A 25,699-nucleotide genomic window follows, 5' to 3' on the forward strand; every position below is an offset into this window, starting at 1 on the left:
TTCCGGTTTGGGCCGACATCGCAGAAGCTCCTGATAAAATTATTCCCTGGAAAACCACTGCGGCCCATCTGTTCTTCTGATGCAGCACTTTCACCTCCCTGATTAAACGTCCTGTCTTCACACTGGAGCCACCCAAGGTCACGTCTGTGTAAACAGCATTTTTTATGTAGTCTTTGAACCTCCAGTGAGGGTGGCGTGGTCCCCGCAGCCTTGAAATAAAAGGGCAGCGGCACCAAATCCCAGAACAAAGGGGAAGTAGCTTCTAGTGAACTGGAAGTTGAGAGGAGGGGAGCCTTCCTAGAGGACAGAAGAATTAAAAGTAGGCTCTTGGTGGCCAAAGCCATCTTGAGAAATGTAAGGGGTTTTTTTGTCTTTTTTTTTTCTTTTTGGCTTAAATTCATTCAGTTTAGAGATCTGGAAAAGTGTCCGGCTTCCACTTTATCTTATCATATATTGAGCCTTCACATTTCTTTGTCATCACAGATCTTCAAGCACAAATGGAAATACAATAATCTCATTTGCTCGGCCACGTAACCCTTGGCTTCTTTATTTCCAGGATATTTTGAGAAAATGAACAATGGGCTTCCCACTTTTGTCTGCCATCTTGGGCTTTGTTTTTGGTACTGAAGATCCGCTGATGGAAAAATGCTTTCGTAATTCAGTACAGAACAAAACAAAAATTTCTATATACAGAACCTGTCAGCAGGGGCAAAAGAATATATTTAAAGAGAAGTCGGACATTGCTGCTATAAATGTCCACAATAGCCAAACTGTGGAAGGAGCCTCGGTGTCCATTGAAAGACGAATGGATAAAGAAGCTGTGGTCTCTGTATACAATGGAATATTCCTCAGCCATTAGAAACAACAAATACCCACCATTTGCTTCAATGGATGGAACTGGAGGGTATTATGTTGAGTGAAATGAGTCAATTGGAGGACAAACATTATGTGGTCTCATTCATTTGGGGAATATAAATAATAGTGAAAGGGAATAAAGGGGAAAGGAGAAAAAATAAGTAGGAAATCTCAGAAAGGGAGACAGAACATGGAAGACTCCTAACTGGGAAATGAACTAGGGGTGGAAGGGGAGGAGGGCGGGGGGTGGGGGTGACTGGGTGGCAGGCACTGAGTTGGGCACTTGACGGGATGAGCACTGGGTGTTATTCTGTATGTTGGCAAATTGAACACCAATAAAAAATAAATTTATTATTAAAAAAATAAATAAAGAGAAGTCGGATGGTTAAGACGGGCCGGGATCGGGAGAAAGGAGAGTCGCCGTGTTCCTCCACCACCTTCCTCCGAATGCCCATCCCGTGGGCCTTGGCTCGTCCCCAGAGCCTCGGGAATGCTGTCTGAGCGTGTTGCAGGAGAGGGGGAGGAGCACGTCCCACCCGAGACAGAGACTGCACGCCCGGGCAGGGTGGCAAAGGCAGCTCTTGCTCTTCCGAGATGCCCGACGCCCACTGGCGACATGTGAAGGACAAGCGTACGTGTAAATACGGTTGAGTATGCTCCCCCAGACGGAGCGTGGTCTCCCTCACGATGCACCAGGCAACCACGGAAGAAGCACCATCACTGAGTGTGGGAAGCCCAGGGGTGGTGTGTGTGTGGGATGTACTGCAGTGTTTTGGGAAGAAGAATAAATGCAGGTGCCATGAATAAAAAGCTCCAAGGCTGGCAGGTAACTCCAAAAGACTGCACGGGACCTTCAGAACCTACAAACGCATGCTCTGGTGTGTAGCCGGAAAAGAAAAACACAACAGAATGCAGACCCTCCATATAATATTTGTTAGTACCCTTACACAGAAAGACACAGACACCACCATAGAACTTATTTTTAATTTATTAACAATGTGGCTTACAACTTTTTTTCAAGTAAAAAGGGTTTCTTTTCATTTAGAATAAAAATTAAAATATAACTCTGATATAGATTTTCATTTATTTACATGGAAACATATATACAGAATACAATCTTACAACAAACCAACAACATGCCCGTTTGTCCTGCACATCCCAAAAGTAAAAACATGGATTTTTCCTTTTACACACCGAACCGTACACAAGATAGGAATCAAATTTCAATACCAACTACTCAAACTGGAATGCAAAAAACGGGAAAAGGGCTTCTGACATTCACGACTAGGGACAGTTGATGCTTCTGGATATCATGCTTGCTCCCATTGTGAACAACGAATGAGATGATTTTTTTCTTCTGTCATTAAAAAAAATTTTTTTCTCCAATTTCCCATCTTAAGCTGGTTTTCAGCAAATGCTGGTCCCAGAACTTTGCCTTCCCTTCGGGGTATGCGTCAGGCCCACCTGAAGCCGTGCCGTGGCATGGCTGCATGACCGGACCTGTGTGCTTGCTGGTACGGAATCCTTGCCATTGAAAACCAGCCAGGACGATGGCAAGACCGCCGCTCAGGGAACCGTCTGGGTTAGTACTCATCGCTGGAACTAGAGGCGCTTCTGACCCACACCCGAAGCAGCCACCGTGTCAGCAAGTACAATTTTTAGATTAAGTGGATCAAAACCAGCACAATTTGGTTTTATCACATCCATGTTTTTGGCTACTTGTCAACCAACTCTAGTGATAAAAGCTAGAAGAACCAACTGAAATACTTAACCGAGTTAAAGGGACAAAAGCAATTTCCGGAAAACTCTTGAACAGAAAAGAACGGTAAATGAATAAGAGGATCACTAGTTCGTCATAGTTGCAAATAGAACTTTTCCTTGCTATTAGTTATTGCACCAAGAGACACGGGCAGTCTGTCTATCTCTTCCACAATTTCTTCCTTAAAGACTACAGGGACTTTAATTTACTATTGTTCCCTTCAAAAACAATTGCACACTCGATCACAGCTTTCTAAGGACAGAACAGAGTACTTGGATCCTAGGTTCACCATCTCAACCGAAAAGGCAACAATGTTACTCAAACCACAACAAAGATTTTAACGCTACGGCTTTTATAGATCTATGTACAGAAATAAACAGAAACGGGTGTTCTACGCAAGAAAGTATGAAAACCCCCAGTGCTTGCAAAATGAAAGGAGGGCGGCTCTTAGGAAGGTGTCTGGTCTAAGATAAAAGGCAAATCTCAGAACTTGCCCGCTGCAACACTCAGAATTTCTGAGAGACAAGTTAGGACACTCTGACTGAGCTTCAAACACCGACCCAAATCAGCCTCCCAGAGATGACAGCCGGGTGGGTGGGGGGTCAGTGTCAAAGGTCTGAGTTATTTAAATTTATTGAGGAGCCAATCAAAGCAAACACAGGAAATAACTCTTTCAGATACGATCAAATAAGGTAAAGCAACCTAATGGCCGTGCAGCCCAAACACTGTGTGTGTGTGAGTTGACCTTTGATCAAATGGACCAAATTTTAAAAGTGATGGGTGAGTTCTCTGTACTATGCAACTGGAAGGGAACTGGTTTCCATTTTTCTTTTTTGGTTTGTTTTTGAAAAGCAAAGAAGTTCGTTTGCAATGCCAGCCGTACCCTGTTCCTTTTAGGTTTTTTTTTTTTTTTTTTTTTTTTTTTAGGTTTATCCTCTTGTGGATGGGATACTTTCCCAATACAGTACAGATGCGGTCAAGAAGGCAGGAGCTGGACAAGCTCCCGCAGTTTTGGGATGGGATTGCGTGATGACTCCCACCATTAAAGGCAAGGTGGTATTTCTGCCTCACACTGTACAGACGGCGAAGTGTCTACTTGGCTGGGAGAGCTGATACACGCTTCTCATCCAGCTCCAGGAGGTAACGCGTGGCAGGGTGCATCGAGGACCCAGGTAATCAGAGCACAGGACTTTGGTCCCAAAGTATCATCACAGAGACAGAGTGGAGGTTGTGGCATCTGGGGATGGAGGAGGTGGGCATCACTTGTCGGTGTTCCAGCCGACACATGTCTGGCCTGGGGCTGTGGTGGTACCCAGGGTGGGGCGTGTAGAATCAGCATTTCCTGCCATAAGAGACACAGTAACCACGAGGTAAAGGTTCCTTGGAAATCGGCCCTATTTATGAGACAGAAGCTGGTGGGGGGTGAATCCTACAGAGAAACAGACGCCACCTTCCCATTCCATAGCCAGGTTGCTACCCACGTGAAGTGCACCCACCAGTGCAAGTCCGCAGAGGGTCCAAGTTCAGGAGGATGCTGGTGACACTGACAGCAAAAGCATCTTCTGGGTCCTGGAAGGGTTTCTTGGCTCTCAGAGGGCCAGGAGGTGGCACACACAGCCTTCATGGGGGAGACCCCAGAGCTGGGCCCTCGGCCTCTGGCTCCAGCTACGTCTTCCTCCCTCACGAGAAAGTGGAAGGGGGTGAAGAGACCGATTGCCACCCAGAAAGAGACTGAAGTTGGGGCGTCTTGGGTGCGCAGCCCTTTGGGAGGCAGGAAGCTTCGCCAGCAACGGTGGCCGCATCTCGCCCAGCCTGCCAGTGGGAGATCCTTCCAGATCCTCTAGGGGGCCGGGGGGCTCCAGAGATGCCTGCAACATATGCCTCCGCGATGTAGCACCTCCTCCTCTGTACCTCTACCAGAAAGGGCACAAGAAGGGGACACGCATCCTGTGAATACAGTGCCACGTTGCAGCCACCACAACCCTCTGCTCTTGTTCCAGATACAACAGGAATAGCTCAGCTCAGAAAGGCCACGGTGAAGGATCCTAAGTGAGTCAGTGCAGGGATGAAGCCAAAGATCTCAAAATGGGTGCTCTTTCCGACAGACTCCACCAGGCTGAGCGTTTAAGGCCAAAAGCATGTGGCTGAGGAGGCAGGGGCAGGAACCCAGGAGGAGACCGATGCTTCAGCCTAGGAGCCGGAAGCCCAACCGCAAGCCAAGGGCCAGTCAGCACGGATGCTCCCAACCTGGCCACACTGCCAGTGCCAGTGTAGGACACTGGTCCTTCCGTCGCTGGTCCCCAGGCAAACCCACTTGCCAAACATTTAAAACATGGTAGAAATCAGCCAGGTGTGGGGGCGGAGTAAAAAGTTACCTCCAAAATAGGCTTCCTGTTTGCGTCTGTAACAGCAACACAGTGTGAGTAAAGGTCAACATTAATAACCTAACTTTGCAAAATCTGACAGATAATCATGCCGTAAAAATACAGCAGAAATGTGATAGCTAATAAGCCTACCACACGATGTCACTGCAGCTGCTGAGACTCTAATCAAGGAAGAGAGATCAAGATAATTACAGTACAAACGTAGCAGTAGGGCAGGCTCCCCTTCCGTGTCCCCTGAGGGACAATCCAAAGGTCTGCTTTCCTTGCGCCCATTTCCAAAAGCATTTGGGCCACTGACCACAACAGAGGGGAGCCATCCATTCGGGTTTCACTGAGCGCATTGGGTCCCTCACACGCAAACGCAGATGAAGTGACTGGTACAAAAACAAAACAAAACAAAATCCCAGCCAATTCTCAGAGCCTCAGATCTCTCCACAGGTGACACAACCGACGTAATGAGAACTGCCTGATAAATGTCATCAGGAACCTCCAAACCAGAGTGGGCTACAGGAGAGTGTAAACACAGTGGTGACACGAGTCTTCTTCACCTCTTGTGTCTCATCCGGGCAGATCAGAACTCGCCTTTAGCAGGAGCAGGAGGTGGACAGGGACATCCAGAGTGATCCCGCCATCCAGGGTCACGGTTGGCATCAGCCGGGCCAGCGGGAGAGCAGGGCCGGCCCAGGTTGCTGACGTGCTTCCCACCAGGAGTGCCCGCCTCCTCCATAGCCATCCCAGGGCCGGGCTGATGGAGCGCACTCAAAGCCAGCCTCATCAAGAGACTCATTGCAGGGTCCTCCAAGGGGATGCAGCTGGTTTATTAAAAGCTTCCTGATGCCTTTCCCACTCCTCTCTGAAATTAAGCTTTTCTTTCGATACACAGCTCAGTATTTCCCAACAGACTAAAGGAATGACTCCCTGATCTGGTCACAATTAAATGAGAAAGTTAGCAGTGTGTGAAGTTCTCTAAGAGATTGCAAACGGAACCCTCTACAGGCTCTGGGGGTCCATCCCTCAGGAAGAACGGTCTCTCTGTGATGACATGCTGCCTGCCTTCGTGCCCCCTGCTTCCTAAAAGGCACCTCTGACAGGTGACGCAGGTGTAGCCCATCCTTTCATAACCTCAACCTGGAACAAGTGCATTGGGGAACTAAGTCGCCCCCAAGATCAAATTGCAGTGACACCCACGCGGCCGTAGCCACATGTGCATCGTTACTGAAGAAGTGTTTGTAACAACCACAGCAGAATGACCAGCCGGGGGGCCTCCATGGGCACATGGACAAAAGGCCTGTGTGCCTTAGTTTTCAAAGCAAAGGGGGCTGTGGTCGAAGAGAGCCCTTAGTGGGGAGCTGCCTGGTTTCCAGATGGAGCAAGGCGAGGCGTGGATGTACAAAGAGGCTCTTCCATTTTCCACGGTGCCCAACACTGTCCAGAAGCCACTGGGGTGGTCCTGGGCATGCTTGCAAACATGGCCATGCAGGAGTGGCATGCTTGCAAACAGGCAGGAGCAGGAGCATGAGCAGGGCCCTCCCTGCTTCCCGCTTTTCGGTGCTACTTAGTGCATGTACCATCTCACAGTCCAGCAAAACGAAGCTGCGATCCCTAACCCTCCCGAGACGCTGCGTCACCGAGACCATGGATCGCCCCCCAAGAGGACAGCGTCAGTTGGCATACTGGGCATAGAAAGCCACTTTCACTCTCTCGATCTGATGGCACAGCTTGATGGCGGGCCCCAGCTTCAGCTCCATGCACTCCTGCACCGTGGGGAGAGTCAGCAACAGGAGCGCTTGGCCATCAATGTCCTGCCGGGAAACAAAGTCATGTTAGAGCCCAGACACTGTGCACCAAGGGAAGGCATCACACGTGGCAGGCTTCCTCTTGGGGGCCCAGGCCATGAGGGGCTGCTCTCCTCACCTTCAATTCACGGGAGCGCGTGGCGGCAATACCCACTTGGCTCGGGGACTCTCATCTTTCTGGTTAATAAAAATCTTTCTCTCAGACAATACTGGCTACTCTGAAACTCACATGCCTTGGCTGGTGGGACGGAGAGGGGGACCAGGTGGGCTGCTGCAGGACCTCCTCCCTCTCAAGCTTACAGCCCCTGGCCACTGGCCGGAACAGTGCCTCCAACCCCCCTGCACCCCCGCCCTTCGTACATTCTGCTGTGACTCCCCTGTGAGCAGGAAAAGAGCTCTCTATGAAGAGGGGCAGCTCTCTCTTCTTGGACAGGGCCTGATGTTTCATCATCGAAACAAGATGCTAGAGAGATGGGCCACTACCCAGGGCAGTTCTCCCCTGAGGAAAACTCAGGTACTGACACACACACACAAAGGCACGCTTCTCCGTCTGCACAGCTGCATCTCCCAGAACGAGGTGCACAGGGTCTGCCTCCGGGTTTTGTCCTCGCCAGCCCCCTACAGCCATACAGCCATGCCCCGAGTCCGCATGGGGACTGTATCACTAGAGACTGTTACGCTGCAGCTGCTGCAGGAGGAAAAGACTATGGCTCACCCCAAAGCTTTAGTATCACCCCACTGGACACCTCGGCCTCTTCACCAGCTCGCTTCCTATAACCATATTTACATAGATGTTGTTTGAAGACAAGACAGTCTTCACATTCCAAAGGAAGTAAGGGAAGGTTAGCGGTAAAGGCCAGTGGTAGAAGGAGAGCAGGAATCGAACCCAGCAAATGGGAATTTCTGCCTTTTGGAGAAGCGGTGAACCCAGGGCTCCCACAAGCCACAGAGATGTGCTAGTCCTGCAACTGCACACAAGCACGTGAATCTCAGACATCATGCATCACGAATTACACGCACAGAGCTTATGTTCTTAAAATTAGTGGTTTATCGAGCTATCTTAAAGATACCAAAAGCAAAAAAAAAGAAAAAAAAACCAAAATGGGTGTAAATGTTGGCCTTAGGAGGACTAATGGTAGGAGCAAGCATAATTTAGCATACGATGTTTCAAAAGCCACCTCGAGGTGCTGATAATCCCTAATAAGTACAGCGGCAATAAGGACCAAGCCTTAGCTTTAAGAGTTCCGACATAAGTACAACTTAAACTGTCCAGATTACATGGGCTTGGGCCTTGATGTGCACGACGACAAGCGCCTGTCAACCAAGACCCACACTGGACCTTATTGAACCCCAAAGTGAGCCAATCAGTCCTGAATACACGCTAAAAGTAGGAGACAAACTAATAAAACTGTCAATGAGTTTTTGATGCTATGTTTGTTTGTTTTTTCTTTTTCTATAGTGTTTTTACAGGTTACTTTCTCTTCAGATCCCACCTCTAGGGCAAACTAGAGGAAGTGCTGAGAAACAGTGTTTTGCTCAAGTTCATGAACCAAACCATGGCACCTCCTGACCTGGGACCTGTCAGCTGACTCCACTTTCTGAGGCAAATCTGCCTAATATTTTATCAAAACTTGACAGAATGGGTATAGGCCTGGGGATACATAGTCTCGTATCATGGGACTCATAAAAACACATTTTAAGTAGGAAACAGGATGATGTTATAAAACCATGTGCAGGTGGCTTAACCATTATGTTCAATGAAGAACAGAACAGAAACTTCTTTTAGGGTAAAGGAAGTTTTTTTAGTTGGAGATTAATACCATAAAAACTAGTTGATCTACCTAAGATCATTGAGTTAGAGACTGTATTGGAACTAGAACCATGGCTTTCTTTCTTTCTTTTTTTAAGATTCATTTATTTATTTTAGAGTGAGAGAGAGAAAGAGAGCACGCACAAGCATGCAGGGGAGGGGGCAGGGAGGGGCAGAGAGAGGAGACCAGCAGACTCCCCGCTGAGCAGCAAGACCGACATGGGGCTCGATCCCAGGACCCTGAGATCATGACCTGAGCGGAAACCAGGAGTTGGACATTTAACTGACTGAGCCACCCAGGTGCCCCTAGAACCATGGTTTCCAGATATTAAACTTTGGAGGGAAAGCCGTCACTCTAAACATCCATACTTAGGATGGCCATCCTTGGACATGAAGATTCAATTGCAATTGAAAGCCAGTCCTAAAATGCTTCCATAACTCTCCGCAGACCACAGCAGTGAAGGCAGCCGCCATATGCAGGCACCACATTTAAGTGAAGGATGTCATTTATTTACTCAACAAGCGTTTCTTGAGCACCGTCTATGAGCCAGGCACTCTATGGCCTCTGTGGTTACCGCACTGAAGAAACGAAGACTCCCTCCCAGGAGGGCCATTATGATGAACAGACCACTACAATACAGAGAAAATAAAGTATGGTCATGGAGCTACGGGCTCAAATGGATGGGAACACAGCCAGTCTTATAGGAGGAGTCAGGAACGCTCCAGAGATCAGGTGATGCCTGAACTCAGACCTAAGGGGTTAAGGGGAATCATTAAGGGGAGGTTGGACCCATGGAAGGCAAGTAGTTCACGAGAGCACGTACCCAAGGAAAGCTCAGAGACACTGAGGGTAGAGCCGAGATGGGCCCAGATGGCAGTTAGGATATGGGAACTGCTGGGCTGTGTGAGCAGGAGTCACTAAAGATGTTAGAGAAGTCACGTTATAGGACTTGAACATCCACAAGCTGATATTGGGCACAATGTCCTGGAATGGGTCAGTAGGCAGGGTGGGGAGGGCATGAGGGACCAGGGGTGAGGATGCTTACTATGGGGTAGCACAGCTAAGCCCGGTGAACTGGGGTGCTCCCCGTGGGGTCCATTACAGGGTGCCATGGAGCGGCCAGCCCAACCACACACCGCATGCTCTGTGTACAGTGCACGAAGGACGGCAGTGATTTCCAAAATGTATAAGTCACTACGCAAACCAACAACAAAGACAAACCATGAAAAAAATTAGGCAAAAGGCACGGGCAGATACTTCACAAGTGAAACAAAAGTGGTGAAATTTGTGGTGGAGATGCCAGCCTTATCAGGGAAGTGCCAATGAGGCCCACGACACAATTTTATGCCCACAAAAGTGGCAAAGTCACACAGTGCTAAGTGTTGGCACAGAAGTATATGGTAACGGGAACCCCTACCCCATGAGGGGAAACGTATGTTGGTTCACCTACTGTGGGAAACCTTATGGCGTCACCTCGAAAAAGCATGTGAGAGGAACTCAAACAAGAACACGATAAATGCAAAATTTGGAACAGTATTTACCGGTGGTGGAAATAAAGGGGAGGGGACAGTAGATGCAGCCGTGTGGCAATCCTCTAGGCTCCTCCCCGGAGGGCGGCTTTCAGAGCTGTTCCCTTTATCAGCACACCCCCGATGTACAAGTGTCACATGCACTCTTCAGGATGCAAAAACTATTACTCAGTAAAAATACTTTCATGTGTCTACACCTCAGGTGCAAGGTGGTATTCCTCACCAGTTCTTTCTGAAATGCTTTTCCTTTTGCTACATTTTTCTCACGTCTCACAGCCCAGGAAGGAGGAGAAAGGATTCCCCTGATAAATCAAACCTTAGTTTCTGAGGAGGTGCCAGGTCTTTTAAAGCTGTTTTACATTTCTTTGCAAAATATCGAATACATTGTTTGTATCGTCAGACCCCAAAGTAGATACTGGAGACACACAATGAGTGAGATGTGGCTCCGTCGCCGTCCTGCTGGGGGTCGGGGCACAGAAACACAGATGCAGCTGGCCCAAAGCAGCACCTCCCAGCAGAGAGAGCTGGGCGCTGAGGCCCGGGACCCAGGCGTCAGGGGCGGCCTCGCATTTTAATTCACTTTTGAGAAGGCACGGCAGTCAGGGCAAGGGATCTCTTCTAGTTTGTTTCCCCGTTCTATCCTCGGCACCTAGAAAAATGCCCGCCAGACACAGAACAGGGGCTCGTTAACGTGTGTTGAATGAACAAGGGGAAGACCTGGTCTGCCCACATGAATTCACTTTTTCCACAGTGGGCCCAGTGGAAAATCTGGGGGAGTCGCTGCGTGCGTGGGAATCGGAGGCCCTTCTTTCTCCCTTCCTCCCGGAGTGCCCGCAGTTAGCCTCCTTCTAGGGTATCGGTGTGTATCATCTTAAAAAAAGACCATGCACACACACCTTTAACTGATTATACAGCAAACAGTACCTTCCTTAAATATGAGGCCCCGAAAGACCCAGTTAGACCGTGAGGCGGCTTGAGAAACGGCAAGACTTTACACGAGCGCAAGAGAGTAAGTCACAGGCTTCACTGGAAATTCTATCTGCAGGGTGGCTTGTGTCCAGACGGGCAATTAGTTTCCACATTAGTTTAAGGGGTGATGTAAAAAAAAAATCCCTGACTTAGGGCTCAGAGCAGGTCTTAGGTTTTAGCTAAATATCATCTTATCTGCAGAATCAAAGTTCCTTTAAAGTACAGAGTATGCCGATCGTTTTGCATTCAGTCATCTCCCAGCACAGTGCCTGACATTCCACAGGTTTTTAACGTCGTTGCAGAGGAAGGAGTGAAAGAAATGGGGGCACTGAGAGGAACAGGGAAGATGAGGAGATGTACTTGCCCCGTTTCTCCCGCTGAATAGAACTAAAAGCCCTGGATGTGATGAATCAAATAAACATAAGGTGCAGAGGAGAGAGAGCCGACCACAGGGACCTGGGGGCCCGAGAGGGCATCGGGAGAGTGCCTGGGTTTGTCTGTTTGCGTCCTCGGCCAAGACCTATCGCTAAAGAAGCTGCATGGGTGAAAAGGGCCCAAGGGAGGCCTGCTCCCTCCAGCCAGAGGACGGGGGAAAGGTAGCCGAAGGAGACAGACACCTTTTAGACAAAAATGGCTTTACTGCAGGACAGACCCCCGCCCCGACACAACAAAGGCCAGGCAAGCGCCCCGATCCCCCAGGACTCCCCGCCCCCAAGAAGGAGCATCTGAGAAGACGAGCTGGGGCTTCCGTCTGTGCTTGGCAGCAAGGAGCCCCCGACGGAGGTGTCAGCAGGGACTGAGTGTGAGCAGGGACTGAGGCCGCCTGCCCTGCCAGAGCCGTGTCACTGAAAGCAGCTAAATCAGCAGATCAAACAAAACTGAGCAAACTCAGCCGCAGAACCAGCGCACCTGCTCCTGAAATATCTTGGCCAACGGGGCGCAGTCGGTCAGCTTGATGAACCTCACCACGTCGGTCACCGTCCACTCCAACGGGTTGCTCTCCAGAACGAGTCTCTCCTCGTCCTCTTGCTTTGCGTCCTGATGGGAGAAAGGAGGCAGGAGGTCATTGGATCACTGCAGGGCCGGAGCCAGACTTTCCTCCTCCCTCCAGCCTCTGCCTGGGCACCCGACAGGCCACAGAGACTTGGGGGTTCAAGGGGCGTTCTTAGCATCTCGTCTGGGTTATGACTTTGCCTCCCATGACTTGTGTGTCCTTAGAGGTCAAGAGAAAAGGCACCGTGAGAGCAGGAGCTGAAAAGCCAGCTGAGGAAATCCCGGGCCTGCCTGGTGAGGATGCACCTCCGCTGCAGAGATGGTACGCGGCGCCTGAGAGCCTACGGGAGGCAGCCAGCTCTTGCCCATTTATTCTGGTGGTGATGGTGCCCGTGACCTTCCAGCCGATCGTGTCCTGCCTGTGGGTCTGGGGGAGACCTGACATGCTGACCTAGACTTCTGCGGCAACACAGGGGCCCCGTGAAGGGGAAGCTCAGTGGTCAACGGGACCCTGAGGACTCATCAGGTCTGTTCTCCTGACAAGAGTCCTTTGCGACTGGAAAACCTTCCAGAGAAACAGGTGCTATTACTGTCCTGGACTCCACTCAAGACGGGAAATCACCAGGCCTCTCCCCCAGACTTGGACCCTGGGCTGCAGCTGCCGCTACCGCTCCTGGCAGTTTAAGCTGGGAGCCCCACGTCAAGGCGTTCTTCACCAGCCTGCCTGCACCCTGGCCCCACACAAGCCCACCCTGGGGCCCTCAGGTGTTACCTCCACAGGGTCGTGGCCAGTGGCCGTGCCCTGGTCCGCCTCCTCGGCATGGGAGGCCGCCTGCACCCGCCGGGCCCTCCGCGGCCTCTCCATGGGCGGCCGGCGCTCCGGCTCCGAGTTGCTCCTCAGGGTGACTGCCCTCCGGGGCCGCACGGAGGGCACCTCGGCCGAAGAGGTGTCCGTCTGGTCATCACGGAGCTCGGAGCTGGTTTCCTCACTGCCAGTGTCCTCGTCCATGGCATCCGCATCCTCTTCCTCGCTTTCCTGGGGAGAAGGGGAGGCACTAAATCCAGGGAGGCCTTCTCCTGCCCAGCTGGCCCCGTGCACACCCCCCGAGCGGACCCCAAGAAGGGACCCCAAGGCCCATCCTACTGTCCCCACCATGGTCCCTGTCACAGCTCTCCCCCAGCCCGCAAGGCCAAGCAGAATGAAGCCGCTCTCAGCGACCAAGGAGCTGGGGCTTCCAAACACCCGGCGTCGCATGTCATCTGCGGCCTTGCCCGTGAGCAGCCCGCGTCCCAGGCCAAGGCAGGAAGGCGCTCCAGGCCAGACATACCTCCCCCGAGCCCGTGGCGAAATCCACGGCGGAAGACCTCCGCTTCTTCTGCACGAAGATGGATTTTCGCCGCTTCCTTCGTCTGGCTGGCTTCGGGTGCCCGCTCTCGGCGCTGGCTTCCCCGATTGGGGGCTTAATGATCTTCTTTCTCTTTCCGTAATAATAGGCTGCAAGGGGATAGAGGACGGAAAGCGTTTTCTAGAGGTTGCGCACACGTACGTACGTGGACCCAGGGGGACTACAGAAACGAGAGGACAACTGGGGAGAAGGGGGAGAAAAGAGAAGAGAGAAAGATGGCTCTTCCGTTCGGAACAATAAAAATCCAACATCTCATGTAGACATCAGGTTTCCCTCTGTCTCTTCCGTGGAGGAGGAGACATTTCTCCAGCGCTCTCATGGTTCGAAGGTGTTCTGGGCAGGGCTGTGAGTCTTCAGAACTCAAATGTTAAAGCTCCCTCCACCTGCCCATGCCACTGTATTTGCAGATGGGGCCTTTGAGGAGGTGATTAAGGGTGAGTGAGGTCAAGACATTGGGGTCTTCCTCCCATGGGACCAGCGTGTGTGTGGGGGGGGACGCACGCCAGGGGCGTGCACATGGGGCAAGGCCCAGGTGAGGACGGAGAAGATGGCCGTCTGCAAGCTCAGAGAGAGGCCTCGGGAGAAGTCAGCCCCGCCAGCACCTGAGAGAGGTCTCTGTTAACACGAAGAGCACCTGGGAGAGAATCATCGGCCACCCTTCAATAACGACCCGTGTGTTTTGTAAGTTAAATGCATGTTCAAGTCATTGAAGCCACTGCTAAGGATCTGGTTTTCAATTATGATCCTGACCAACACTCATCACGGAAAGTCTCGACTGTCCCACAACATAACCACCTGCAGAACGGGAACCTTGATCTATGGTTGAAAGGAGCCGAGAAAAATACCTAAACACACTGCTCCTAGGGACGGTGGAGCACGTACTCTGGGGTGCAGCGTGGTCCCCATACGTGGCCACGCTGCCACATTCCCATGGAAAAGTCACCTGGCCCTGACGCCCCACTGCCTCACGTGCAGAACGAGCCCAGTGGGACCAAGCGGAACAGGACGATCACTGCTTCACGGTTGTCCCCAAGCACCAGTTACAAGTGGATAAGCACCTGTTCGCACCCAAGAACCCCGACAAGTCTGCTGCAGTTTGTTTTTTTCCAAGCCAGGTGGGGAGTTATGATGGCAGGGGAAGTACGGGGATACTTTGCCTTGTCCCTCAAACTCAGCTAGATAAACACCCTCAGGGCCTCAACACCCAAGAAACTGATCCAAGGCCTGAGAGAGCGAACTGTGTATCTACAGGTAGTTTCCTAGAAGCCAGATGCTGGAAATCAGCACAGTTTCACTGACTACAACAAAGGTGCATCCGCTTGCAGAGGCTTGGGGTTGCACCGGGTGACGCTTGGCCTCGAAGCTCTCGATTGCCCCTCAGTGTGGTTTTGTCATTTCCCCGTGGGACATCTGCAGCCATAATTACCGTAACCTGACCCAGGGATCTTAGGATTTTCATGCTTTATCATCCCAGACCCAGAAAAATCTCTAAGTCATTTTGGTCGTGTTTAATTGGAGCTTGGTTAACCCACCTCTTCCTATTTTTAAGGTCAACCTTCAAGGGCAAGTTTAGCTCCTAGTTAAGTCCTCTGTGATTCTGGGGCATCTGTTAGCAAGAAGCCCTGCTCCACGGGGTCTCCCCTCTGCCCAAAGGTCATAGGAGGGGGAACAAGTTCTCCAGAGAGGACGGGACATCACCACACCCAACCCACACCCAGGTGGCTCTGCATGTGTGAGCGTGGCTGCAGAAAGCCAGGCGGTCCAACCTGCCAGAGGAGGGTGCGGACTCTTGGAGATGGAGCTGAAAATGGTTTAGAATATCCCTGCACCTGTACAGAAAAAAACATGTGGAAATTCATACTCCGAGTGGAGGTTCAGGTACGTTCAGATCCCTGGTTGTGACACACCAGGTGATCCACCTCAGCCGGCTGGGGCTCCCGGCACATGGACTGCACCCCGAGGCCCTGTGGATACCCTGGCAGCCGGAGCGTGGGCCGGGACAGCGAACCTGTGGGCCACTGAGATGGGGATGCGGTCACCCCTGGGTCAGAGATGACTGAGGGCAGAAGCGGGCATCAGAGGGAGTCAGCAGAGCTCAACATAATCTGAGTGGCTGCCATGTGTGCAGAAGGCAGAGCTAAGGACAAGACCCAGGAGAGGCCACCAGAAGGTGGAGGCTCCAGGGTGTGGGGACAGACCCAGACGAGGCTGACAGCAGGACTTCCTGCGGGGGGGGGGGGAGGTCAGAGCAAAGGCGGTGGGGGCGGCCAACCCCACGTCCCAGGACACGAGGGGCAGCGGAGCCCGCGGGAGCGTGGACAGTGCAGGCTGCTTCTGCACCGAGGGAGCCATATAGACGGGAGGAAGCCGTGTAGGACGAGGTGCTCACCTCGCACAGAAGGGCAGAGGGAGACTCTCCTTGGTCAGCGTAAGGACCAAGAGCCATTCTGGTTACTTGCCATGACCAGGAACCAGTTTTACCCGGCTTTCCTTCCAGCCAGATCGTTTCCAAACTCAGCCAATGCCCTGAAGTTCAGAGCATACCCGGCGTCATCTCTCCTTTGCCAACGCCCGCCAGTGATAATCTGTTCTGGGGTTGATCATCCTGTCCCTCCCCTGGGCTGGGAACACATAAGTATCGCCACAGCAAATCTTAAACTAATTCTTTTGCAGCATTTTCCGTGAAATATTATTCAAGAGTTTTAAAACAGAACAGCCCACCTATGGCCTTCCCCATCGTTTAGGCCTGCAGACCAGTATTCTTTTCGTGATTTGAACTTACTGTACTTGGTTTTGGTATGGATGGAGCAGTTCTCTGGGCAGTTTTCCGAAACCAGCACAGGACTGAACAAGTTTGGGCAACATTCTAGCTTGGCGCAAACCCGCCGGCAGAAGTCTGCAACTTGGTCGGATGTCCGAACGATCTTGGCCACGGCCCTGTACGTCTTGCCTCTGTACCTGGAAAGAAGGAAGGGAGAGCAAGGCAAGACCACATGGTTACTCAGACCTCTTCTGTCTACCGTATTCCAAAAGTAGCCTCGTGACTTTCTAACAACAAAGTCGGCTGTGTGTGATTTCCACACCATTTGCTTTGATCGCCCCTGAGGAGCTCCGAGAAGTCTCCCGAAGGAAGCCCGGGATCGTGCACAACACCTGGGATGAGGTGCCACAGCAGACCGGCCACCACAAACATTCCCACTTGGCATCATCTCGCCACGTGGTATACGTAATTTAATACCGGCTCCAGAACGCTTCTGAAATCTAGATAGTGTCACTTGTTGCTCATCATGTTTGAGGGAAATTTTAAAAAACAACAACAACAACAAAACCTTTCTCCTGCCTAAGAAGAACCACATGCATAAAACCAGAGACTGTCACTTCGGAAAAGCACATTGGATGGATTCTTGTTTCAAAAATGGGCACCGAAGCCCTGGTCCTAATATTTATGGTAACAACGATATGACTAAGGCTTGGCTGCAAAGAGGAGCGCCTGGATATAGGTTCGAACCACCTCTAGACCCACTTTTAAAATATCATTGGTACAGAACAATGATAAACTTCTCAGGTAGCAGCAGACGACCAGTCGTTATTCAGTTGACACGTCATGGAAGCTGGAGCCCACTGACATGAAGAATGCCTCAGCACCGTGGGGCTTGTTGAACCGCACGCACCCTCCCTGGATCTGCACCCCCATTTTCAAGGTGAAATCTTGAACAACTTATCTTCCAGAAAAACAGAAGATGCTCAGCCAGATGACGCTCATGTTAGGCTTTGGAAGACAAACCACAACCCAGAGGTGTCGACTACCCAGAAAGCCAACGTCGCCCTCCCACTGCACGTCTGCAAGGGTGATGGGCACAAGCTCTCTGCCAGACCTGCTCTGCACACTTGTGTTTCAGGTTTCCAAAAGCCTGACACAAAACAACACGGGCCCCAGGCAATGAGTGCAAACAGTGCAACGTAAAGAGAACATCATTTCGGGCAATTTGCAAACAAAGTATTACATTCAAAACCAAGATGTGGTTCCCTAAAAATAATGTGGTGACAGGAAGAAATATCATAAACTGATCCTAACTTTCTTTCAACCAGGCTTTCTTTCTACACTTCTGAAGACTAGAAAAATCTTCCCCCTCCCGACAAATCATTTTTCTTTTCTTTTTTACAGTATCAACAGAAAAGAAATTAAATTCTAACTTGAAAAAAAACTGGACTTTTGTGTTCATTCTCTAGTCTTTCAGATCCCAGTCCCTCTGTACTGATTGTTCTTGCATTTCTCTGAAGTGCCGAGCTTGGCTTTCTGTGTAGTAAGAGCTAAAAAGCAATTCTTTGTAGATAAGATCATGCTCTTGATCGCACAGCCCTGAACAACTGTTGATTTTTCTGGGACCTCTATCGACCCCCGATGTAGGAACACATCCCCAGCTCCGAGGAGGGCTCCACGATTCACTCTTGGGTAGTTCCTGATGGCTGCTTTTGTCATGCTTCATAATGAAACCAGCACAGTTCTGTGGACACAGCGCATCTCTAATGTTCTGGGGAAGCCAGAATAAAAATATGTCCCTGGTGCAACTTCCCTGTGCAGTTTTTCCCACTACAGTGTTGGTAGCCCTGGGGGTCTCTCTTCTAAAGAGCTCAACATCAAGATTCTTAAAGTTCCTTTAAAAAAGAAAATGATGTAAAGTACAGAAGCAAGAGAAAAAGGGAAAACTGGGTCCGAATTCAAACCATGGAAGTAGGGCCCCCAAGACAGGTTTCTTCATACCTTCAGATTCCAACACAGTGAGAAACACCTTTGAGGGACAGAGCAGGCCAGGAACTGATGCCCACGGCAAAGAGGCAAGGATGGTTGTTTCTCCCCTTCTAAAGGTTCGGGGTGACTCCAGGGAAGCAAGTGTTTCAGTAAACCTTTCCTAATTAGGAGACGCCAATCGAAATTTATGAGGATAGAATTATACAGCCTGGTTTTAAAAGTAACAGAATCCCCTCCTCTGCCCTTCTGGAATGATGAGTCCATCGTGAAGCCCTGGTGGTGGAGGAGGAGGGTGGGGAGACTGGGAGTCTGGAGGGAAGGACACTTAGCCATGTAATTTATTAAAAGTCCCAGCAAAACTGCTGTAAACACAACACAAGATAAGGTTTTTAAAGCATGGAGTACAAGTGCTGTGAAGAGAGGAAACTTGAAAGACACGATCAAGCTAGTACGCAGCACACGACTCCTTGGCATTATGATCTCGGAAGGAAGGGAGGGAGGGAGGGAGGGACGGGAAAAAGAAGTAAGAGATCACTGGGTCAGGGGCACCCGGGTGGCTCAGTGGTTGAGCGTCTGCCTTCAGCTCAGGGTGTGATCCTGGGGTCCTGGGATTGAGTCCCGCATCAGGCTCCCCATAGCAAGCCTGCTTCTCCCTCTGCCTGGGTCTCTGCCTCTCTCATGAATAAATAAATAAAATCTTAAAAAAAAAGATCACTGGGTCAGAAGTGATGCAGGATAACAACAAGCAAAGGTAAAGAAGGTGGGGAAGAAGGGAGTCAGGAAGATCCGGTAAACGGCCGTCCTCAGAGGAACTCTGCCTCCGTTCCTTTGAAGACCTCTCCCCCCAAACCCTGTTCCCTCCTCACCCCTGCACTAACTGAGGCTCCAGAGAAGTATGGAACAGGATCTGCTCTTTCCTAGTGGGGCACCGCAGAGAGGCCTAGATGACCCTGGTCTCAGACCCTCGCTTGGGAACAGCATAGGACGTCAGAGAACAGAGGGACACAGGAAGGATGCTCTCCTGGGCTGTCACTGTGGGGACCCACTCAGAACCTCAGGGCAACACAGAAGTTATTTTAAGTTGAAGATGTCTGAAACTTGACAGATGCAGAAAGCAGCTTTCTTGGAGCTTCCATTATGTGACGAAAAGCGGAGACTTCTGAGAAATGAGGATTACCATGAGTTCTCTCTGTGGGGCGTCTTCTAATCTCAGGGGAGAGACCAGAGTAAGCCTACCATAAATCCGCTGTCCACAGAGTTTCATGGCCACAAAAAAGATACAAAGCCTGCTTGTGCCTGCATAAACCAGCATTTTCACAAACTCTCTTATCCCCCCTTTGTTCTCCTAAAAACTCCTTTGTCTTTCATATAAAAACTATTTGTTCTTCCCTAAAGGCCTTTACTCCATACTGTCTTTCCCCCACTAAGTTGAGTATAACATACACAGAAGCTCCAACTCCTAACCGCCCCTTCAAGTCACCCATCATGAAGCACTCCTGTGCGTGTGCGTGCAAACAGTGAATGAGAGAACTTGGGCCAAACTGAAGTTCTCCCGCTTGGACCACCCTGATGTTTAAGAGTGGATCATGTCATCCGTGTTGGGTTCTTCACTCCACATTTCCTCTCGTAAGCAAATGGTCTTTTCTCTGGCTTATCTGATTATTTGTCAGTTTAATTTGCAGGCTCCCAGGAACCGAACATGACAGAGTAAAGGTTTTTCCTCCTTGCCATCGATAAGGAAGTGTGAGTGGCCTTCTGGGATCCTCCTACCAACCAAAGTGGCAATTTATTTCCACATGTGAGTGCATATGGCAGGGCGGAGAAAGCCATATGAAGATGGAGAAACAAGAGTGCTGGAAAGAGGAGTCTCCTTCAGCAGGTAAGGCTAAGGAACACCAAAACGGATTTTGAGTCAAGAGGACATGTGGAGTGAAGAACCCTGAGAAACCCTGTGCACTGAAGGAGGTGTGAGTGTGTGGTTATTTTTTTGGGAAGATCTCATCTGATTCAGAATATCCCACACTGCCCTGCGCTGGAAGCACCAGCACGGTGCCTGTAACCTGATGGATGCATTTTAGGAGAGCAAGTGCACACATCTGAGCCAGGTGAAAATGAACACATGAACAAACTACAAAAGATTTTTCTTCCACTAAAGAGTCTCTGTTAGAGAATCTTTTTTTCACACATATCGCTTTACAGCCAAATATTACAGCTTGATATTCACAAAATAGGAGCGTGAGGAGAAGACCCAAAAAAGTGAAATAGAAACACGTAAGAAAAAAAAATCAGTAATTACTTACAAAAAAGAAACCAAAATACCATTTCTGTAGAGCCAAGCGTGACTCACCTCAAAGCCGTGACTTTCCCTGGGTCTGTCTAAATGATAAGGAAGTTTCGTTCACTCCAAATTAAAGAGGACATCTCCTCTTTAAATATTCTGAATAACTGTAACAAAGGACTGGGAAAATCTATTAAGCCTTCACCTGGATTTTCTAAAGATTATCTCAAAAGCCACTCAAAGCAAAGTTAACAGTCTTTCTCCTGCCAAGAAGATTCTAGAACATGTCAGAAAACATTTAAATGTCTCTAAATGCACAGAGTTGGAAAAAAAAAAATTTTAATCCCCCTATGGTATAGCCTAAATTCCTCCTCCTGAAATACAAAATAATGTAGGTCAATCTAGGATACTTAAATTCATTGGAAAGGAAGAATTTTCTCTTCCAGAACTGCTGAAATGAGCTACGTGAGAATCTGTTTTCCCTTTGGCACTACAGCTACCCGGGTTTTGCCTTTTAATACCTGGCGAAGACTCGTGGTAGAGACTCCTTACATGATACTCAATGCTGAGATAATTTTAGTATAAAAGGTATGGTTGTTAGATAAACAGGAAAGAAAAAAATCACCAAGGGACAAACGAGGACAATGCCAAGTTTTTCTCCGACCCACAGGTTAGACCTTTTCCATGGCACCTCCGTCCTCTCAAGGACATGGGAAAACTGGTCAGCAAGCCCAGGTGCTCAGTGACCACACTCTCAAGCCCCCGGGGTGGATGATCTCCACGGTACATCCTCTCCTCCTGGAAGCACACCTTCTAACACTGTCACTCAAAGACCACAACTGAGACAACCGACTGCCCTAAATGCAGGTCCCCCCTGACCCGGGGAGGCTCATCTCTTTGAATGCACTTCAGCCTTTCAGCAAAATGGGAAGAAGCCGGCGCTCTCTCTCCTCTCATCTGCACCAAAGAAAAGAGCGAAGTTGTCAAGATCTGAAAAGTTGTCGCTTTACATCAGAAGCAAAGAAGTGACTCAACACATACAGTATCTTAACAGGAATGCTCCCCCCGCCCCCCCCACAACTGCAAATCTGTCATCATTAGCAGCTGCTTTAGAGATGCCGCTGTGATCCAGCACACTTGAACCCCAGTGCAGACACGCACTTTCTCATTATGAGTTGCTGTGTGAGATCTGGCGAAGGACTTCACTGTCATAGCTGATATAATAGGTGACACGCTGCCTTTACAACCCGGCAGGGCTCACTGCCCCGCGTCTGTTTTGATTGCGTCAGGCTGGATTGAATAAAAGCTCTGATAACGTGAAGAGGCGTGCCAACACCACAAAATTAACTCTCCCGGTCATTTGGATTCCTGGGGGCAACTTTCTGGCTTATTTAGGAACAGGGGAGATTTCGATGGGATTTAAGATTTCGGTATTTGTCCTATTTCCTTATCCATCAGGTGCATTTGGGGATGTACTGGATTTTGCAGAAAATGTTTAAAACAGGAAGTGTTTCTCTGTACCAACTCTTGCAGTCACCACTGTTTCCTATGTGTTGACCTTAAAAGAAAATGTTGTGTTACTGATGATCTCTCCCTTAGATCAAGTAGAAAGATATGGAACATTTGGCTGGGGAATTAAAAAAACAAAAACAAAAACAGAAAAACTTGCTTTAGTTTCTTCTGCACTATGGGTGAAGCTCATTTAAATACCTGTTGGGAAGCATGAGGCACGGTGCCGCCTTTCACTGACACGGCAGGTCATATGAATAAACACTGTCTCTATTAACGTGTATCCTTGTTGAGGTCTGTGATTTGGCACGGCATCATTAGACCACAGATGACTTTTATGGGGTCTAATATTACAGACATGTTCAAAACAGAAACTAGGAAACGTTGAGCGGATTAGAGACAACAGCCGAGCAGTACTCACCATCCTTACTCAGGGTCAGTGTAAGCCTACCATACAGGTCAAGCAGATCACTTCACATCCCTCAGTTTTCACTACAAACAGGAGAGGTGCTTTCTCTCAGGGAGAGCTCAGACATACTCTAACCACTGAACATGGCTCGCTGTTCAGAAGGCCTCATTTCCCACACGTCACAACTACATGCTATTTGAGGACACTGTTATACAAGAAGTGGACCGGATGGCACTCCTGGGGGGCTCAGCCTTTGAGCATCTGCCTTTGGCTCAGGGCATGACCCCGGGGTCCTGGGATCAAGTCTTGCATCGGGCTCCCTGCATGGAGCCTGCTTCTCTCTTTGCCTGTGTGTCTCTGCCTCTCTGTGTGTCTCTTATGGATAAATAAAAAAAAATCTTTTTTTTTAAAAAAAGAAGTGGACCAGTAAGCTCTAGTCTATGGAAAAGCTAAATGAATACCAAGGATCCAAAGTCAAAGCCATTATGAAAATAATCTTGACAAATGGATTCTCTTCTATCTGTCTTCTAAACAAGGATCAAGCACAGCAATCCAGTGGGTGCTGTCAATTTCAGAGCTCTAGAAACTTAGGCAAAGCCAAAATATTGTGTTTCCAATTAGTCTACTTGGAAATAAAAGAAGTGACCAGCACATGTCAACCCGCAGCCTGTAACCCAAAAGGAAGCAGAGGTACTGGTTCTTTTTATCATTTAAAACTGTCAACTCTCAGGGCACCTGGATGGCGCTCAGTTGTTGAAGCGTCTGCCTTCAGCTCAGGTCATGAGCTCAGGGTCCTGCGATCGAGCCCTGGGCCAGGCTCCCTGCTCAGTAGGGGGGTCTGCAAGTCCCTCTCTCTCTCACCTTCGCTCATATACTCTCAAATAAATAAAATGTTTAAAAAAAATAAATAAAATAACTCTCAGAGCAAAGGACATTTGTATGTGGCACAAGCTCCTTACCGTATCAAATATTAAGAGTTGCTAAAGAAGAACATATGATAATGATCATGGATATCCTCTTTTACCATTGTTCCCCTTCTGATCAAATAATCAAGTGGTCCTAAAACACAGGACGTTCCGATTCTGAACGTTTAACACAATGAAGTATTAAACAAATCTCTCCTTTAGTTCCAGAATTGCATGGTTTAAGGCAACTCTGTGCAACAGAACAACGCCAATAAACCTGTAGGCAGCACACAGAACAGCAGCAGGAGAGTCCTTCCCATTTCTGGGGACTCCCTCCGAAAGACGCAGGGCCAGTTTCAAAGCAGCAGGCTAACTACAAGAGTCTTGTTTTCCAGAACTGAAAACACGTACTTTGCCTTCAGCGTCTCCTCCTGAAAATTCCAGTGAGGATCTTCCACTAGCTGTAGTTCTCGCAACACCCTCCCGGGCTTGTAAGCTGCATTGATTATCATGCTGAGAACCTGTGGGGGTTGGGGGAGAGAAGAACAGCCATGAGCTTCAAGGGCAGCCTCTCCGGCTCAGACAAGAACCACCGCCCGGCCCGGCGACAGGTAGACAGGTATCCGCAAGACTCGTCCAACAGGTTGGGGGAAACATCTTTGGCAGCCTGACCCCGACTCAGCTCGCCATCTCCGGGCTATGGAGGGTGCTTGAGTCCAATCCCTCTGGCGGGCTGTGTGGACGGCGGGCCAGAGGGGAGAACTGACTCGCCCTCACTTTTCTGATGGAAGGAAAACCCATCTACCCCCTCCAAAGAGCCACTGGTCATCTTTAACAGGATCACCCTTCAGCAGGGTCAGCCACTGAGAATTTCATTTTATTTTTGAAACTAAATTTCAAAAGGATATCAGTAAGAGGCAACAGATTGGTGCCAACAATTTTGAACAGACTTCAGATTGTCTGTAGGGAGGCTAACCGAGTACCTGAAACTCACCTGGTGCTGGCTCAACCTACGGACCTTTCATAGGCGCACAATGCTCCGGGATGTCAGTGTTTTGAAAGACCTCCCAGAGTACCTGATACCATCCGATATCCTATTTCCTGAAACCTTCCCTTTATTCCCACTTCCCGAGTTCAAGGAAGTGCACCTGTGGTCACTCCCAGAAAGATGGGATGTGTCCCTCCATGAGCCTCAGCTGCAGGCCCTGTTCTGTTAACCTAAACATGCTCCTTGAATGGGAAGATGGAGAAGTTTGGACTCCCCTGGGGCACCCCCACCCCCCTCCCTAAGTAAATCATCAGGAAGCACAAAAGTTTCTGACTTCCAGCACGTTCCAGAGCTGCTGCCGTTTGGACAGACCACCTACGATGAACGTGAGGGTACAACGCAGCCCACAGAGGAAGGCCGAGACCCACGATGTTGAGGCCCCCGGGACGCCCCTTGCTGAGGACGTACCGTGTGTCAGCGCCCAGGTGGGAATGGCCACAGCGCCCCCCACACCCTCCTGTCACCCCGTCCAGCTGTTTCCTGTTTCAGACCCAATACCACTGAGAGGGTGAGAAGCGCCCCAACTGCTGAGACACACTGGCATTACTGTCGAAGCCCCCGCTGCTTTGGGGGAGGACACCGCACAGAATGCATGCGAGGAGGGAGGCCAGGGTTTTTAGACTGCAGGTTCACGGATCCGGTACATTCCAGAACACAACTGGTGTGCTTTGGGTCCTGATTTAATTCTGAAAAACAACGAAGCTCTCTCATATCATAACTGAAGACCCGATCCTAAAAATACTGTCCACAGTACAGTGAGTGTGGCAAGCATCTTCTCCTAGCCGGGTGGTGCTCTGCTCAAGGGTCCCACAGCTCCCCAGCAAGAGCACACAGCCAGCTGGCCAGCCAAGGCACTAGGAGGCCAGACAAGTGGTTTTGGTGGGTTTGTTTCTGTGTTAGAATAATCATCTGATTTTATTGTTTACTGTCAGTACAATTTGCAGAAATCGAGTTTAAAAATAAATCCAATTAGAACTGGTTGGAATAATGCACCAAGTATTTATCAACAGACAATAACATTTAAACTGATTCTTTTCATTGTGTTTCGCGAAGGAAGGGCCCAGGGCTACATGTTATTTGCTGCAGAGCAAAATGCATTTTGAGACGTGAAAAGAAAAGGCCTTCCAGGTTCCATTCAGCCTGGGAACAGGCAGCCATTAAATTGTCAAAAGCGTCCAATATTGAATAATTTTCCCATGGCATTTCCGATGCCACATCACGCATTGCCAAATTCAGCAGGCTCTCTACAAAACGTTGGGATCACGAGCTGAGTAATTCTCTTGTGTGTGGCGTGGTGC

The 25,699-nt window shown here is 49.6% G+C and overlaps 1 protein-coding gene across 3 annotated transcripts in view; it reads right to left on the minus strand.

Annotated features, from left to right (window-relative positions):
* Nucleotides 1-1,841: 1,841 nt before the first annotated feature.
* Nucleotides 1,842-25,699, minus strand: part of SFMBT2 (Scm like with four mbt domains 2) — a 215,887-nt gene continuing 192,029 nt past the window's right edge. For all 3 annotated transcript variants that reach the window (XM_055332786.1, XM_055332787.1, XM_055332788.1), the window contains exons 16-21: nucleotides 23,765-23,874; nucleotides 16,285-16,460; nucleotides 13,425-13,591; nucleotides 12,869-13,132; nucleotides 12,013-12,141; nucleotides 1,842-6,800 (exon numbers count right to left, since the gene is read on the minus strand). In XM_055332786.1, coding sequence (XP_055188761.1) covers nucleotides 6,660-6,800; nucleotides 12,013-12,141; nucleotides 12,869-13,132; nucleotides 13,425-13,591; nucleotides 16,285-16,460; nucleotides 23,765-23,874 — 987 coding nt within the window. In that variant the 3' untranslated portion in view covers nucleotides 1,842-6,659. The remainder of the gene's footprint in view (nucleotides 6,801-12,012; nucleotides 12,142-12,868; nucleotides 13,133-13,424; nucleotides 13,592-16,284; nucleotides 16,461-23,764; nucleotides 23,875-25,699) is intronic.

Source organism: Nyctereutes procyonoides, unplaced genomic scaffold (assembly GCF_905146905.1).
Source record: "Nyctereutes procyonoides isolate TBG_1078 unplaced genomic scaffold, NYPRO_anot_genome, whole genome shotgun sequence".
In the NCBI taxonomy this organism is placed as follows: Eukaryota; Metazoa; Chordata; class Mammalia; order Carnivora; family Canidae; genus Nyctereutes; species Nyctereutes procyonoides.